The 15,192-nt window shown below is 39.6% G+C and overlaps 1 protein-coding gene across 1 annotated transcript in view; it reads right to left on the reverse strand.

Annotated features, from left to right (window-relative positions):
• Nucleotides 1-15,192, reverse strand: part of zc3h3 (zinc finger CCCH-type containing 3) — a 275,802-nt gene that overhangs the window by 102,319 nt on the left and 158,291 nt on the right. Inside the window, exon 6 of the mRNA XM_043687898.1 lies at nucleotides 765-849. Within this exon, the coding sequence (XP_043543833.1) occupies nucleotides 765-849 (85 nt within the window). The remainder of the gene's footprint in view (nucleotides 1-764; nucleotides 850-15,192) is intronic.

Raw genomic sequence — 15,192 nt, forward strand, 5'->3', positions numbered from 1 at the left:
GGAAAATGCTAGCTATTGTTAAATACGCTTAACTTATTAACCAGAATACTTAATGCTCCAAATCTAGACTTATCTCACCCATCATGCATTGGCAGTATAACATGTCAAGACTGCAATGCAGGTTTATCCTCCTCCTCCTCCTCATCATCACAGCCAAAATTGTTAGCCTTCTCATCAATGATATCTCGCTATCCTTAATCATCCAATCTCTGCTGCTGACCAATCAGCAGCAGGAATCTTAATATGACCAATGCACTACAAATACTATAGACTAAAGAATGAGCAGCCTGAACCAGCTCCACTTCCCCGTTTTCTGAAATATAGAACTACTTTCGCCTGTTTCAATCAATTCTCAGGAGGCAGGATGATGCTGCTGCCCAAAATGTCAAAGTTTATCAGCTCCTGAAAGGAACTCTTTTAAGATAGTAGGTATTCTATTTTCATAGTAAAAGTAATGGTCTTACTCAAACTGGCTTGTCAACATCTTACAAAATGTGGGCTACAAGTTACATCTGCATGTAGGTTTGCCTTTTCAGTCACTGTGATACAAGCAGCAATGCAGACAAGGTTATTCTCTCTTGGGACTGCCTTTCACAGAATTGTCATTCAGGCATGATTGATTAATGTACAATCTTCACAGACAGTACATAGAGCAAGACTCAGCCTCTAAATTATACACTTCAAATTAATCTTCAAGTTGTGAAAATCTGTAAAATATAATGAGACTAATTTAATATAAATCAGATCAATAAAGAAATACTGACCTTGCAATATGCCGATGAGCTACTGCCTTGGTCAGACTGCTGGGCACGTAGATACCACTGCTATTGAAATCACCTTCTAATCTGACTGTTGAGAAGACAAAAGAAAACATCAGACTCCTTTAGTCTATTTTTCATTTCATCATTTAAATTCTTAAATACAAAGTTGTAATTGAACTATCAATCCTTCATTGTATTGTCTTTTCCACTATTGAATATGCTGAGTAACATGCATGTAGTTCGCTTGTATTTCCTCAAATACTAAATGATATATGACTTAATTAGGCTGTATAAGGCTGATTATGAATTTTACACATGCTGATAATACCACCAATCCTGATCACAAGACCAGAGTTTTCCAAACTTTATTCTCAAATCTGTTCCTTCTCTGTACAGAAAAATGATTGTGGAAAGCATAGAGAATTCAATGGAACCTTCCAGTGGATGTAGACAAATTACACTACCAAAGTCAGATGCACATCTGCTAGTGCAGAGCATATTTAGCTGACTGAATATTTTTACAATGCAGGCCAACAAGACTGGCATTTGTTAGCACTGAAAATTTAACTTGATTGATTGGGAAGTACTATACAAAATAGAACTAAAAAATGTCATATAGAATGCATCCCTTTTAACTGATCTGAAGTGCAAAATCAGAAAAATACCAACCAGCCAGTCAACATGAAAGATCCTTCCCTGGTGTTATTATGATTACTTACTTGTATATTCTACAGTTCCATCCTAGCTTCCTTTCTGTTCTTCAGATTTATGCAACTTCTTCAAAATAACATCCACAAGCAGCTTCCACATGAATTCACATATTGCCCAATCAATCTGCCATTGCCCTGCTAATGTCTTCACAACGCCAGCATTTTCTGTTTTATGATGGCCAATGTTATTTCTCTTCATTATTCTCTACTGAGACTGATTTTTATTTATTGAGAGATGAAAAATCAAAGATACAACTATCAAGGAAAACAAAACAAGAATTTGAATGCCATTTCTGTCCAAGGATGACTGAATGAAAATAATGGCTTCCCAAACTATCAGTTTAAAATCATTTTGGTTCAGTTCCAGCATGGGAGCAACTGATTTATCTGTAATCCTGCTTTACAATTGAGTCTGTTTTGTACATGCCTATTCTTTCCATTTCCAAATGCCCTGCTTGCCACATACAACTCTATACTATCAGAGTCATAGAAGTCTACTGCACAGAAAAAGACTCTTCAGTCCTAAGGACTTAGTTGCTCAAAAATAACCACTTAGCCATTTTAATTCTATTTTCAGCTCTTGGCCCATAACTTTGTATGCCCTGGCATTGCAAGTGCACATCTAAATATATGAGGAATTCTGCCTCGACCACCCTTCCGGGGAATGGGTTCCAGATTCCCAGCATCTTTGGAGTGAAAAAGATTTCTTCACATCACCCCTAAAACTCCTGCAATTTATGCTAAATCTACATCCCTCTAGTTATTGATCGTTCCTCCAAAGGAAAAGTATCATCCTGTCTACCCTGTCTGTGCCCCTCAGTTTTGTTTATTTGGCTCAGTTTGTCAGGTTTACAGGATAAATTGAAGTCTAGGTCTGCAGGCCCAACACAGAATATAGAAAAGTACAGCACAGAACAGGCCCTTCCGCCCATGAATTAATCCTGACGTAAAATAAAATAACTTAACCTATGCACCCCTCATGCACTCCATGTGCATGTCCAGCAGTCGCTTAAATGTCCCTAATGACTCTGTTTCCACCACCACTGCTGGTGGCAACACATTCCATGCAATCACAACTCTCTGCGTAAAGAACCTACCTCTGATGTCCCCTTTGTACCTGTCTCTTAATATCTTAAACTATGACCCCTCGTGCCAGTCAATCCTGCCCTGGGGAAAAGTCGCTGGTTACAGAAAACAATGACAGCACAGGAAAGGCGTAAGTTCACTGGTTGGAAGCAGCTACTAATTTGACTATTAATGGCTATTTTCAGATTGAAGACAAAAGGGAGAATATCTATATGTTACAAACTAAAAGACCAATAGGACATTTTCAAAATTTAAATTAAGATCTAAGATTTGCCCAGGCTGAGCTTTATCCATTCCTTTTTCAGCCCAGTTGCTTTCCTTTCTCCCTTCTCCTCCTACCCCATCTTCTGCATATATATCAAATTCGTCCTAGCTACAAGCAGTTCTGAAGAAGGGTCACTACACCCAAAACATGAATTCTGCTTTCTCTCCACAGATGCTGCCAGACCTACTGAATGTTTCCAGCATTTTCTGGTTTTGTTTCTTCACAGGTAGCCAGAGTGATAAAGGCGGCATTTGGCTTGCCTTCATTGCTCAAACCATTAATTATAGGAGTTGGGACATCATGTTTCAATTATACAGGATGTTGGTGAGGCCATTTTGAGTACTGTGTACAGTTCCGGTCACTCTGCTATAAGAAAAATATTATTAAATTGGAGCAGGTGCAGAATGATTTACAAGGATGTTACTGGGACTGGAGAATTTGAGTTGTAAGAAGACGCTGAATAAGCTTTTTTCACTGGAGCATACAAGATAGAGGAGTGACAATATAGAGCAATAAAAAAAATCATGGGGGGAACAGAGTTGGGGAATTCAAAAGTAGAGCCCATAATTTTAAGGTGAAAGGAGAAAGATTTACAGGGGACTTGAGGGGCAATTTTTTCCATATAGTGTGTGGTTTGGGTGTGGAATGAACTGCCAGAGGAAGTTTTCAATGCAGGTTCAAAGACATGTAAAAGACAATTGGACAGGTACATAAAATAGAAAGGTTTAGACAGATATGGGTCAAACACAGGCAAATGGGTCTAGTTTAGTTTGGGAAACTTGGTCGGTATGGATCAAAAGGTCTGTACCCATACTGTATGACTCTATTTGCAGTTCTCTGTGGATTTTTTTTAAAAAAACCCTGATGGGAGTTGTGTCCAGGCCTCCTAGTAGTAATCAGATGTGGGGAAGAAAATAAATCAGGTGTTTGAAAAGGCATGTATGAAAGAGACTATTACAATGGTGGTGACTTCAATATGCAGGTTGGCAAGGAAAATGAAGTTGGTAACAGATCTCAAGAAAAGGAATTCACAGAATGTATACGAGATGGATTTTGTGAGGAAGGCAGAAGCAGGAAATTATAGGCTGGTTAGCGTGAACCCAATCATTGGTATGATTTTAGAGTCCATTATTAAGGATGAGATTACAGAGTATTTGGAACTGCATGGTAAAATACAGCTGAGTCAGCACAGCTTCATCAAGGGAAGGTCATAGAGACATACAGCTATACAGCAAGGAAACAAATCCATTGGTCCAACTTGTCCATGCCGACCAGATTAAAGTAAAGGTCTGATTAGCTAGCATTTGGCCCCTATCTCGCCAAACCCTTCCTATTCATATACCCATCCAGATGTCTTTTAAATTATACAATTGTACCTGCCTCCACCAATTCTGCTGGCAGGTCAATCCATACACACACCACCCTCTACATTAAACAATTACCCCTTAGGTCCCTTTTAAATCTTTCCCCTCTTGCCCTAAACCTATGCTCTCTAGTTCCAGGGAGAAGACCTAGTCTATTTACCTTAACCATGCCCCTCATGATTTTACAAACCTCTGTAAGGTCATCTCTCAGCCTTCGATGCTCCAGGGAAAACAGCCCCAGTCTATTCAGCTCAAACCCTCCAACCCTGGCAACAAGTCTTGTAAATCTTTTCTGAACCTTTTCAAGTTTCACAACATCCTTCCAATAGCAGGGAGTCCAGAATTACACACAGTATTGCATTAGTGGTCTAACCAATGTCCTATACAGCTGCAACATGCCATCCTAAATCCTATACTCAGTGCACTGACCAATAAAGGCAAGCATACCAAATGCCTTCTTCACTATCTTACCTATCTGTGACTCCACCTTCAAGGAACTATGAACCTGCACTCCAAGATCTCTTTGTTCAGCAACACTCCCCAGGACCTTACTATTAAGTGCATAAGTCCTGCCCTAATTTGTGTTTCCAAAATGCAGCACCTCACATTTATCTAAATTAAACTCCAATTGCCACTCCTCAGCCCATTGGCCTATCTGATCAAGATCCCATTGTACTCTCAGGTAACATCGCTGTCCATACACCTCCAATTTTGGTGTCATCTGCAAACTTAATAACCAAACCTCCTATGTTCATATCCAAAGCAGTGGATCCGGCAGCAATTGTTGTGGCACACTGCTGGTCACAGGTCTCCAGTCTGAAAAGCAACCATCCATCACAACTCTCTCTCTTCTACCTTTGAGACAGTTCTGTATCCAAATATCTCGTTCTCCCTCTATTCTACGTGATCTAACCTTGCTAACTAGTCCACCATGAGGAACTTTGCTGAATGCCTTATTGAAGTCCATATAGGTCACATCCAATGCATGTAAATACATGCATTTCAAATATATGTAAATCCTGTCCCTCAGGATTCCCTCTAACAACTTGCCTACCACCGATGTCAGGCTCACCGGTCTAGTTCTCTGGCTTTTCCTTATCACCTTTCTTAAATAGTGATATCACATTAGTGACACGGTGGCTTAGTGGTTAGCACTGCTGTCTCTCAGCGCCAGGGACTTGGGTTTGATTTTCACCTTGGGCAATTGTCTGTGTGGAGTTTGCACATTCTCCCAGTGTCTGCAGGTGCTCTAGTTTCCTCCCACAATCCAAAGATGTGCAGGTCAGGTGAATTGGCCATGCTAAATTGCCCATAGTGTTAGGTGCATTAGTCAGAGGGAAATGAGTCTGGTGGGTTACTGTTTGGAGGGTTGGTGTGGACTTGTTGGGCCAAATGGCCTGTTTCCACACTGCAGGGAATCCAATCTATTCACATTATACATTAACAATCTAGAATTGTGGACATTGTTGCTAAGTTTGCAGATGACACAACGATAGATAGTGTTGTGTGAGTGGGGAAGTTGCAGAAGAACTTGGGCATGCTAGAAAGAGTGGGCAAAAATGTCAATGATGGAACATAATGTGAGAAAGTGCAATGTTATGCATTTTGGTAGGAAGAGTAGAGACGTAAACTGTTTTCTAAATGGGGCAAGTCTTCAGGAATCTAAAGCACCAAGGGACTTAAGAGTCCAAGTTCATGGTTCTCTTAAGGTTAACCTGCAGGTTCAGTTAGCAATTAGGAAGGCAAATTCAATGTTAGCAATCATTTTAAGAGGGTGAGAATACAAGAGCAGAGATTTACTGCTGAGGCTGTAATACACTCTGGTCAGAGCACTCAGAACCTCCCCTCTGTCTATGCTAATTTTCTTAAGTGTATCACAGTCCCTCACAAAGACTTTTATACCCACATCGCTTCCCACTTATTTATTTAGAACTCTACCTCTTCTCTGGCACATATTACACTATGGTCCGTAATGAGCTCTATTCTTCCCCCCCCTACTTATAGAGTCATAAAAACATACAGCATGGAAATGGATCTATCAGCCCAAAACATCCATGCCAACAAGGTTTCCTAAACTGAACTCGTCTCATTTTCCTGTGTTCGGTCCATAGCCCTCTAAACATTTCCTTTCCATGTACCTGTTCAAATATCTTCTAAATGTTGTAATTGTACCTGCCTCCACCACCACCTCTGGCAGCTCAATCCATACATGCACCACCCTGTGTGAAAAAGATGCCCCTCCGGTCCCATTTCAATCTTTCACCTTTTATCTTCAATCTATACCCTCTATCCTGGGAAGATTATCTTAGATATTCACTTTATCTATGTTCCTTATGATTTTATAAATCTTTGTATGATCACCTCTCAGCCCCTTATGCTTTAGGGAGAAAAAGTCCCGCCTATCCAGCCTTTTCTTAGAAGTCAAACTCCAGTCTTGGTAACATCCTTATAAATCCTGTTTGCACTTTTCCAGTTTAATAACATCCTTCTTGTAGGAGGGTGGCCAGAATTGTAGACAGTAACCCAAACATGGCTTACAGCAGGAACATTATGTCTTAACTGCTGTATGAAATGCATAAAGGCAAGCATGCCAAACAACATGCAGCACACTGCTTAGTCACGAGCCTCCAGACCGAACAACAGCCCTCTACCACTACCCTCTGTCTCCCAATGTCAAGTTTCCTATTACCATACTGAACCTTGTTCGAAGGCCTTGCTTAAGTCAATGTAGACAACATCCAACTCTCTGCCTTCATCCATCTTCTTGGTCACGTCTTCAAAGAACACAATGAAGTTTGTGAGACACGTTTCCCATGCACAAAGCCCTGGTGACTAGTCCTACTCAGTCCTTGCCTTTCCAACATCTTACCCACCACTGACGGCAGGCTCACTGATCTGCAGCTCCCTGGTTTTTCCTTGCAGCCCTTATTATTTAATGGCACAACATTAGCCACCTTCCAATTCTTCTGGCACCTCACCTGTGCCTATCAATGATACAAATACCTCTGCTAGGGACCCTGCAATTTCTCCCCTAGCTTCCCATAATGTCATGGAATACACCTGATCAGATCCCAGAGATTAGTTTACCTTTAATGTACTTGTAAAACAACTCTGGAGTTTCCTTTATTTTACTTATCATTTTTCATTCATGCCCCTTTTTAACCTCTCCTAATTTACTTTCTAAGTTTTCCTTTGCACATTCTGTATTCCTTTATGGCTTCTGCTTTTCTGACCCCTCTGCATTTGCCATAAGCCTCCCTTTTCCTTTTTACCGAATCCTGTCTAGCCTTTGATTTTGAGGGTTTACCGCATTTGTTCATCCTACCCATTGACTTTATGGGAACATGCAGCACTATATTCTTCCTATTTCCTTCTTGAATGTATCCTACTGCTCTGATACAGATTTATCTAAATAGTATCTGCTCCCAGTCCTTTCTAACCAAATTAGATCTGATCTTAAAAAAAAAAATCAGCCTTCCTCCAGTTTAGAATTTTGATTTCAGAATCCTTATCTTTCTTCATAACAACCTTGGATCTAACAGAGTTATGATCGCTGTCTGCAATATGCTTCCCCACTAATAATTCAATCACTTGTCTGGTTTCATTATTGAAGATTAAATGCTGGACTGCCCCCAATTCTTGTAAGGCCTACTATGTACTGGCTTTAAAAGCTTTCCTGTATGCATTTTAAGAATTCCACTCCTTCTAACCTGTTCACATCATGACTACCCCAGTTAATGTTTGGAAGTTAAAATCCCTTACTATCACTACCCTATTACTTTTGCACTTTTCTAAATTTACCAAGGTATTCACTCTTCTATTTCTTCTGAATTGTTAAGGAGTATATAGTACACTTCCAGCAATATTATTGCTCCTTTTTGGTTTTTAGGTTTTATCCATAGAGCTTCATTTGAGGGGCCTTCTTGGCTGTCATTCCTACTTCCTGTCATAATTGATTCTCTAATCAATACAGCAACACCTCCTCCTGTTTTATCTCCTCCTCTGTCTTACCAGAAGACCCTCCATTCTGGAATGTTGAGATGTAAACCCTCATGAAGGATCCTGCCTGAAACATCGACTCTCTTGCTGGATGTGGAAGCTTTGGAAGGAGTTCAGAGGAGATTTACTAGGATGTTGCCTGGTTTGGAAGGAAAATGATATGAGGAAAGGCTGGGGGACTTGAGACTGTTTTCGTTAGAGAGAAAAAGGTAGAGAGGTGACTTAATTCAGACATACAAGATAATCAGAGCTTTAGATAAGATAGACAGTGAGAGCCTTTTCCCTCGGATGGTGATGGCTAGCATGAGGGGGTCATAGCTTTAAGTTGACTGGTGATAGATATAGGACAGATGACAGAGGTAGTTTCTTTAAACAGAGTAGTAAAGGTGTGGAACACACTACCTGCAACAGTAGTCCACTTGCCAACTTTATGGGCATTTAAATAGTCACTGGATAAACATATGGATGAAAATGGAATAGTATAGGATACATAGGCTTCAGATTGGTTCCACAGGTCGGCGCAACATCGAGGGCCGAAGGGCCTGTTCTGCGCTGTAAGGTTCTATGTTCCATGTTCCTCTGATGCTGCTTCAGCTGCTGTGTTCTTTCCAGCTCTCCATTTTATTAACTCTGACTTTCCAGCATCCGCAGTCTTAACTCCCTCAGAAATGTCAATCCTGCCTCTGTCTTAACCACATTTCAATGATAACAATGACATCATGTTTTAGTTTGTGCCCTCAACTCATCTGTCTTGTTTGTCAGACTCCTTGCATTAAAATTATCTCCTCACCAAACACCCTTGTGCCTTAACTTGTCTCTAATTCCTACGCTCTTTTTTGATTCAATGGCTGTATCTTCCAATTGTGGCCATTCATCTCCCGTGCTAAACATTCTCTCAAGATTTTATCACCCTATCAAGTTAGTTTAATCTAAGAGTAAAGTTGTCATCATGCAGAGGCCCACAGGACCGCTCTCTCAGAGTGCAAAGATTGGGATTTTTTTTTAAGAATCCAAACCATTAGGAAATGGAACTTAGTTCTGAAAAATGTGAGGTACTGCATTTGGGACAACTAAAAAGGCTAGGGTGTACAATATGAATCGTGGGAGTACGATCCTAGGAAGTACAGGGGATCAGAGGAACCATAGTATACATGCCCACAAAACAGGACAGGTAGATAATGTGGTTAAGAAAGCATATGGGATACTTTTTTCTATTAGTCAAAGCACTGAATACAAGAACATAGAGGTTATGATGTATCTGTATATGATATTAGACTACAGCTGGAGGACTATATTTGGTCACCACACTATAGGAAGGATGTGATTGCTCTAGAGAGGGTACACAGGAAATTCAGCAGAAATTTGCATGAATTGGAGTGTTTCAGTTATGAAGACAGACTAGGTAGGTTAAGGTTGTTTTCTTTGGAGCAGAGAAGGCTGCGGGAGCAGATGATTGACATGTTCAAAAGTTTGACGGACATAAATAGAATAGATAGGAAAAGCAAAATTCACTTATTGGAGGGATTAATAAACATAGGGCACAGGTTTAAGGTAAAGTGCAGAGGTTTAGAGGGATTTTAAGGAAGATGTTTTTCACCCAGAGGGTGGAAGATATCTGGAACTCACTACCTGAAAGGGCAACGTCTAAGCATTATTTAGGTGAACATCTGAACAGCAAACAAGGATACAGGTAAAGTGCTGGAAATGGGTGCAAAGTAGACAGATGTTTGATGATCAGTGTGGACACAATGGGCTGAAGGGAGCTCTTTCTTTACTGTAAAACTCTACAAGTGCAAACTGTAAAACAATCATGGAAAAACATGTTGCAGGCAAACAACAAAACAAAAAGGGAGAAACCACGCTACCCTTTGTCATCTGTTCATAAGAGGTTACATTTCCCTTTCTAATAGCATTCACTCCACGTGCACTACGTGAAATAGCTCACAAATCACAGGGCAAAAGGACTCTGTAAGCAATAGAAATTGACTTTAGTTACAAGACAACCTGTCTACATCACAAACTGAAAGAGTACAATTTAATTGCAGAATGCTTGGTTGACTAGAGATATCAATAGCATAGATCATGTCAACCTTGTTCCCCATCTGTTCACTTATGAGTAAGTGCTTATTTCAACTAATTCAGGTATATTTTATACACTCAGACATTGAGAAACTGTCACAGAAGCCAAAGAAGGCACAATGCACATCACAAACACGATAAAGAAATTAAATGGAATATTAGGGGAAGGGGCCAACATAGGAACCTGACTAGCATGCCTCTCCATTCATTGAGAGTTTCTCCTTTTTCTCAAAACATACATTACCTGAACTCAGTCAGATTAAATGGCCATTAATTCATTTGAAACAATATACCAATGAATTTTAAATATATAATACACAAGTATTTTGTTAGGATTACAACTAAATAACATAATTAGCTTCAAAACATACACAAGTTAGAAACTGAAAAAAGGCTATTCACCCAACAAAAATATGCCAATGTTTACTCACTAAACAAGCAAACAGTCACAATCACAAGCATCCAACCTGTTTTCATATCCTTTTGCCAAACATCCTAAGTTGAACTTGACTGCTTGTATATTTTCGGTTTCAACTATTGCATCTGAAATTATATCCTACAGCCTATACATTTGTGTATCATTGATTTCTGCTATCATCTTCTAAAACTCTATCACACCTGTCCCAATGTTTAATTATTTTAAAAGGTAGTACCATGCAAGCTCCTGCAGCAGTGCTGAATCTGGTTCTGGGGAAAGAAGTTGGACAAGTATTCAATGTGGTGAGGGGTCAATCACAAGACAGCATCGTTTTAGGGTAAGGGGCAAGAGATTCAGAGAGCATCTTTTCACTCAGCAGGTGGTGAGAATCTGAAATATGCTCCCAGGAATGGTAGTGGAGGCTGGAAACCTTATAACCGTTAAAAAAATATCTGAATGATAACTTGAAATATCATAACATTCACTATAAAATAGTACCACAGAGTCTAGTTTCCTGTCACCAAGTCATCCTCCATTAACACGTGGAGACTCCTCGCCACTGATCCAGCTCCCTCAGACCAGCTGAGTGAACCTAACCCCTGACACTTCTGTTTATTAATTTTTCCTTTTTTTTTGATATTCCTTTTTTTTTTAAAAAAAATAGCTCCACACTACTGCCTAACTGCGGTAGTGCTTTTATTTTCCCCAGCACCCATGCACCCACCAAAGGAAACACCCAAGTGGCGAAACACCCAAGTGGCCAGTGACAAGCAGTGCCCTTCTCATCAAAGGGCAATGCTGCGTGATCAAACCGTGAAGGGGAGGACAGGGATTAAATCAAAATAGAGTTGGAGGGGGAAATAAAACATTCTACACCTCTCCCTGAACAGCTTAAGGGTGTTGGTGGACACTGCGTGCTCCTTCTCCAGAGACACCTGGGCTGACACTCCTGTTTATATCTGTCAGCCAGGACTCCCTGATTGGAACAGATTAACAGCCCCAGTCAGGGAGCTCATATTCTATGAGATCTACCTGGCTAACCTAATTACAATCATACACAAGGATATAGGACAAGTGCAGGAAAGTGGGATTCGCGCACTTGTAGTGGTTATTTTGGTGCAGACTTGATGGGTCAAAGGGCCCTTCCTGCTCTGTATGAATTTATGGATCAATAATCTATATTTCTTTCATTCTTCTTTCACACTTGTATTTCCTTATTCTGGACATCCTATTGAATCCAAATTGTAACATTCCTAAAGTCTTAATCTCTGTCCTAAAGGATGAAGCCCAGTACTATATAAGTAGTGAGGTGCAAAGACCTTACTTAGGATCATTAGTGTCTAACATTTTCTTGTATGACTTGTAATAAAATCTAAAATTTAATTCGATTTCTTTTTAAAAAGTGCCTGCTCTACTACAGGTGATGTATCCAATGTCTCTCTGAACCTTGAACCCCAAATCACTCTGCTCTGTACAGTATGATTCCTGCTTTTATCCCAATCTCACCACAATTTTACTGGCCACAAATTGCATCTTTGAAGTTTTAACCTTTGTTCCCTTTATACCAATAACTTGTTGCAAACTTCTTTTATATTTGCAAACACATGCTAAATCTTATTTTGGCCTCCTTGGCAAATTTGAAAATTAATCTCTTTGGGTCTATATCTAAACTATGGATATGTTGAAATGGTCCTAGAGCTCATCCCACTACATAACTACATACAATCTGAAAAAAATGGGCTTAATCATATTATTTTTCCCCCTTCTAAGCATTTAAAAAAAAAATACAATGGGATACCCCATTCTACGTGCTTGCTTAGATGCAGCAACTTTAAAACCACATACCCTCCAGTTCCCCCATCTGTGACTTCCTCACACTGTTCTGAAGTTTGTCAAGAATGATCACCACTTTTGAAATCTTTTCTAACTACTTCCACTTTTTTTTCCTATTTAAAGGTGTGGCAACACCATTATAACTAACTTTAAAACAATTTTATGCTCTTTGAAAAATTACTTCTTTTCACACATTTCTATTCGATAAACAGCCCCAAACTTGATGCAAATGCTGTCCAATTGATGTAAGCTCTGTGATCCAAGCTAAAATTAGTTCGAGCATGCAATGTTTCCTCCTCCTCTTGCGTTTCTCTTCAATGTTAGCTGATTCTGGTAAGTTTTGATTTTTTTCCAGGCATCCCTTTTGATTCACGATTCCTGCTTAACTCTTTTGATAAACATTCTCAGTTCACTCAGAGGCCATATGTCACCCTTCTGTCCCATGGCCATTGTCAGGAGTCCACCTTCCTGACATCATAATTTCAGCCTTAGATTGACGACCTTTCTTCATCTTATTACAGTGCATAGTTAAACAAGGAATCATGCAAACCAGCTGCAAAGTTCTAATCTAAAATAATTTGGCAGGACTTCACACCTTTCTTTACTTGCATGAATAGCTCCCACATAGATCAAGATAGCTGGCTGCTTAAAACTCCCATATCACAGTCATAACATAACATTGTCTCACATTCTGAAGAAGTCAATGAACTAAAAACATGAACTCTGCTTTCTCTCCACAGATGCTGCTAGACCTGCAGAGCTATCCCAGCAATTTCTGTTTTTGTTTCTGATTTCTAGTATCTGCAGTTATTTGGTATTTCTTAATTGTCTCCAGTTTGTTCTACTTTACATTTCTTACATGTACCAGCTGGTCTTTATAACACCTCTTTCTTGCTTTGCACCTAATTCCTTCCCACAGCAAATTTTAATAAGTCGTTACTTTCAGTCTGTTCATACTTTATACTTCTATTTTAATGCTGATCAACAACCTTTTCTCTAAATATCCTATCTGGCCACCTCAACCAGGTTACTAGATTATAATTTACAATGGAAGCTACCATTCTCCACACACAAATGCTGCCTGAGCTACTTGACCAAATTAAAGCACACTACTCGACCAAGAGGATTGGTCATTCTATTTCATATACGTATAATGCATGAGTCCTGAGACTATGTTATTACTTAATATGAACTAGGAGATTTGGGTGTGGTGTGAGGTGAGGAGATCTGATGTTGTGAAGTGGGAAACAGGCTTCGGAGGTGGCTCAGGGGAAAGCACTCTGGCTGTTCCTAGAATTATAGAATGATATAGCAAAGCAGAAGGTCATTCTGCCCAGCACATCAGGCCTCTGAGAGGAAGCAGGTGCCATCTAATCATTTCCACGTCCCTACTTCCTCATTGTCCTGTAAAGTTTGTTTTGCAAGTGTTTACACAATTTTGTTTTGAAAGTACTTAACTATGAAAAGCAGTAACAAATGTGATCAAGAAGTGCAGTGCTTGTAACACTTGGCAAACAAAATCATCCATGTTAACCTATGAGGGGAATTATATCTGATGTTCTTATGCATAATTATATTAAGGATGTGAAAAGACTGGCCATAGACAACCAGGGTAACTTGTGACTTTCGCGACTCACCTGGCTTACCTCTAAACTCACCATCTCTCCTATCTCACCTACCATTTCCACAACAAAGCCACATTGAGCATACAGAACCTTGACTCGGTTGCAGCACTTATTTCTGATTCAGAAGCTAGTGAGACCTTGTTCAATATCAGCCCTTTAGTCCAAAATTGAAGCTGATCTTTCAATGCATAAATGAGGAAGCACTGTCAAAGATGTTTCCCATTTCCTGAGGTTTTACAATTGGAAAGGCATCGGTCTGAAGCTATAGAAGCCTTAGTAGAATTGGTAACTCTTTGAATGTCTTGCTTGATAATCTTCCTTCAACTAACTTGTCACAAGAAGTTGAATCTACATAGTTATTTCTGCAGTTATTGGAACTTGACTGATGCAGCACCACTGCCATACTTACCTAGCAAGCTTCTGCAAAAGTAACTTGTGTGAAGAATTCTCAAGGATTAGATGCTACAAAAATCAGATCCAAGACCAGACACAAGTGTCCAGTGATGGTGTCCACGCATCTTGTATATTTTAGACTCAGTAATTTTAATGGCATTTTAAAAAGAAAGCAGAAAATTCATTATACAAACCTGGAGTGAGGATGGGGAGAGGTTAGTTGATCTCTTTCTCCTCAGCATTTTATTTTAGAAACATAATGCTAGTTGCAATGATCACTTGCTAAAATCAAGTAACATCAAATTTCTTGAGGGGATTGTCTTGGTTATACCACTGTGGAATGCATGGTTGAGCTTGAAGGGGTAAATATGACACCAGGATTTAATACAAGTTATGTTTACTGCCTCAAAAACTATGGCTCTCAAACTGCTACTTTGATTATTTGACAGCGTCAGGAATGGTTACGAGTGCAAAAAAATCAATCACAACATTACAATACAGTGATTAAGGGAAACACTACACTGCTATAGTTTTTCTGGAGTGAGTATACCTTCAGACTACCTTGGCCATCAAACAGCTTTGTTCTGAGGTCTGCTTAACTGCTTTCATGTGTGTCTAAAACAGTTTCTTCCTTATATCTGGTCTCATGCAACAATAAT

The sequence above is a fragment of the Chiloscyllium plagiosum genome, chromosome 4 (assembly GCF_004010195.1).
Source record: "Chiloscyllium plagiosum isolate BGI_BamShark_2017 chromosome 4, ASM401019v2, whole genome shotgun sequence".
Taxonomy (NCBI): Eukaryota; Metazoa; Chordata; class Chondrichthyes; order Orectolobiformes; family Hemiscylliidae; genus Chiloscyllium; species Chiloscyllium plagiosum.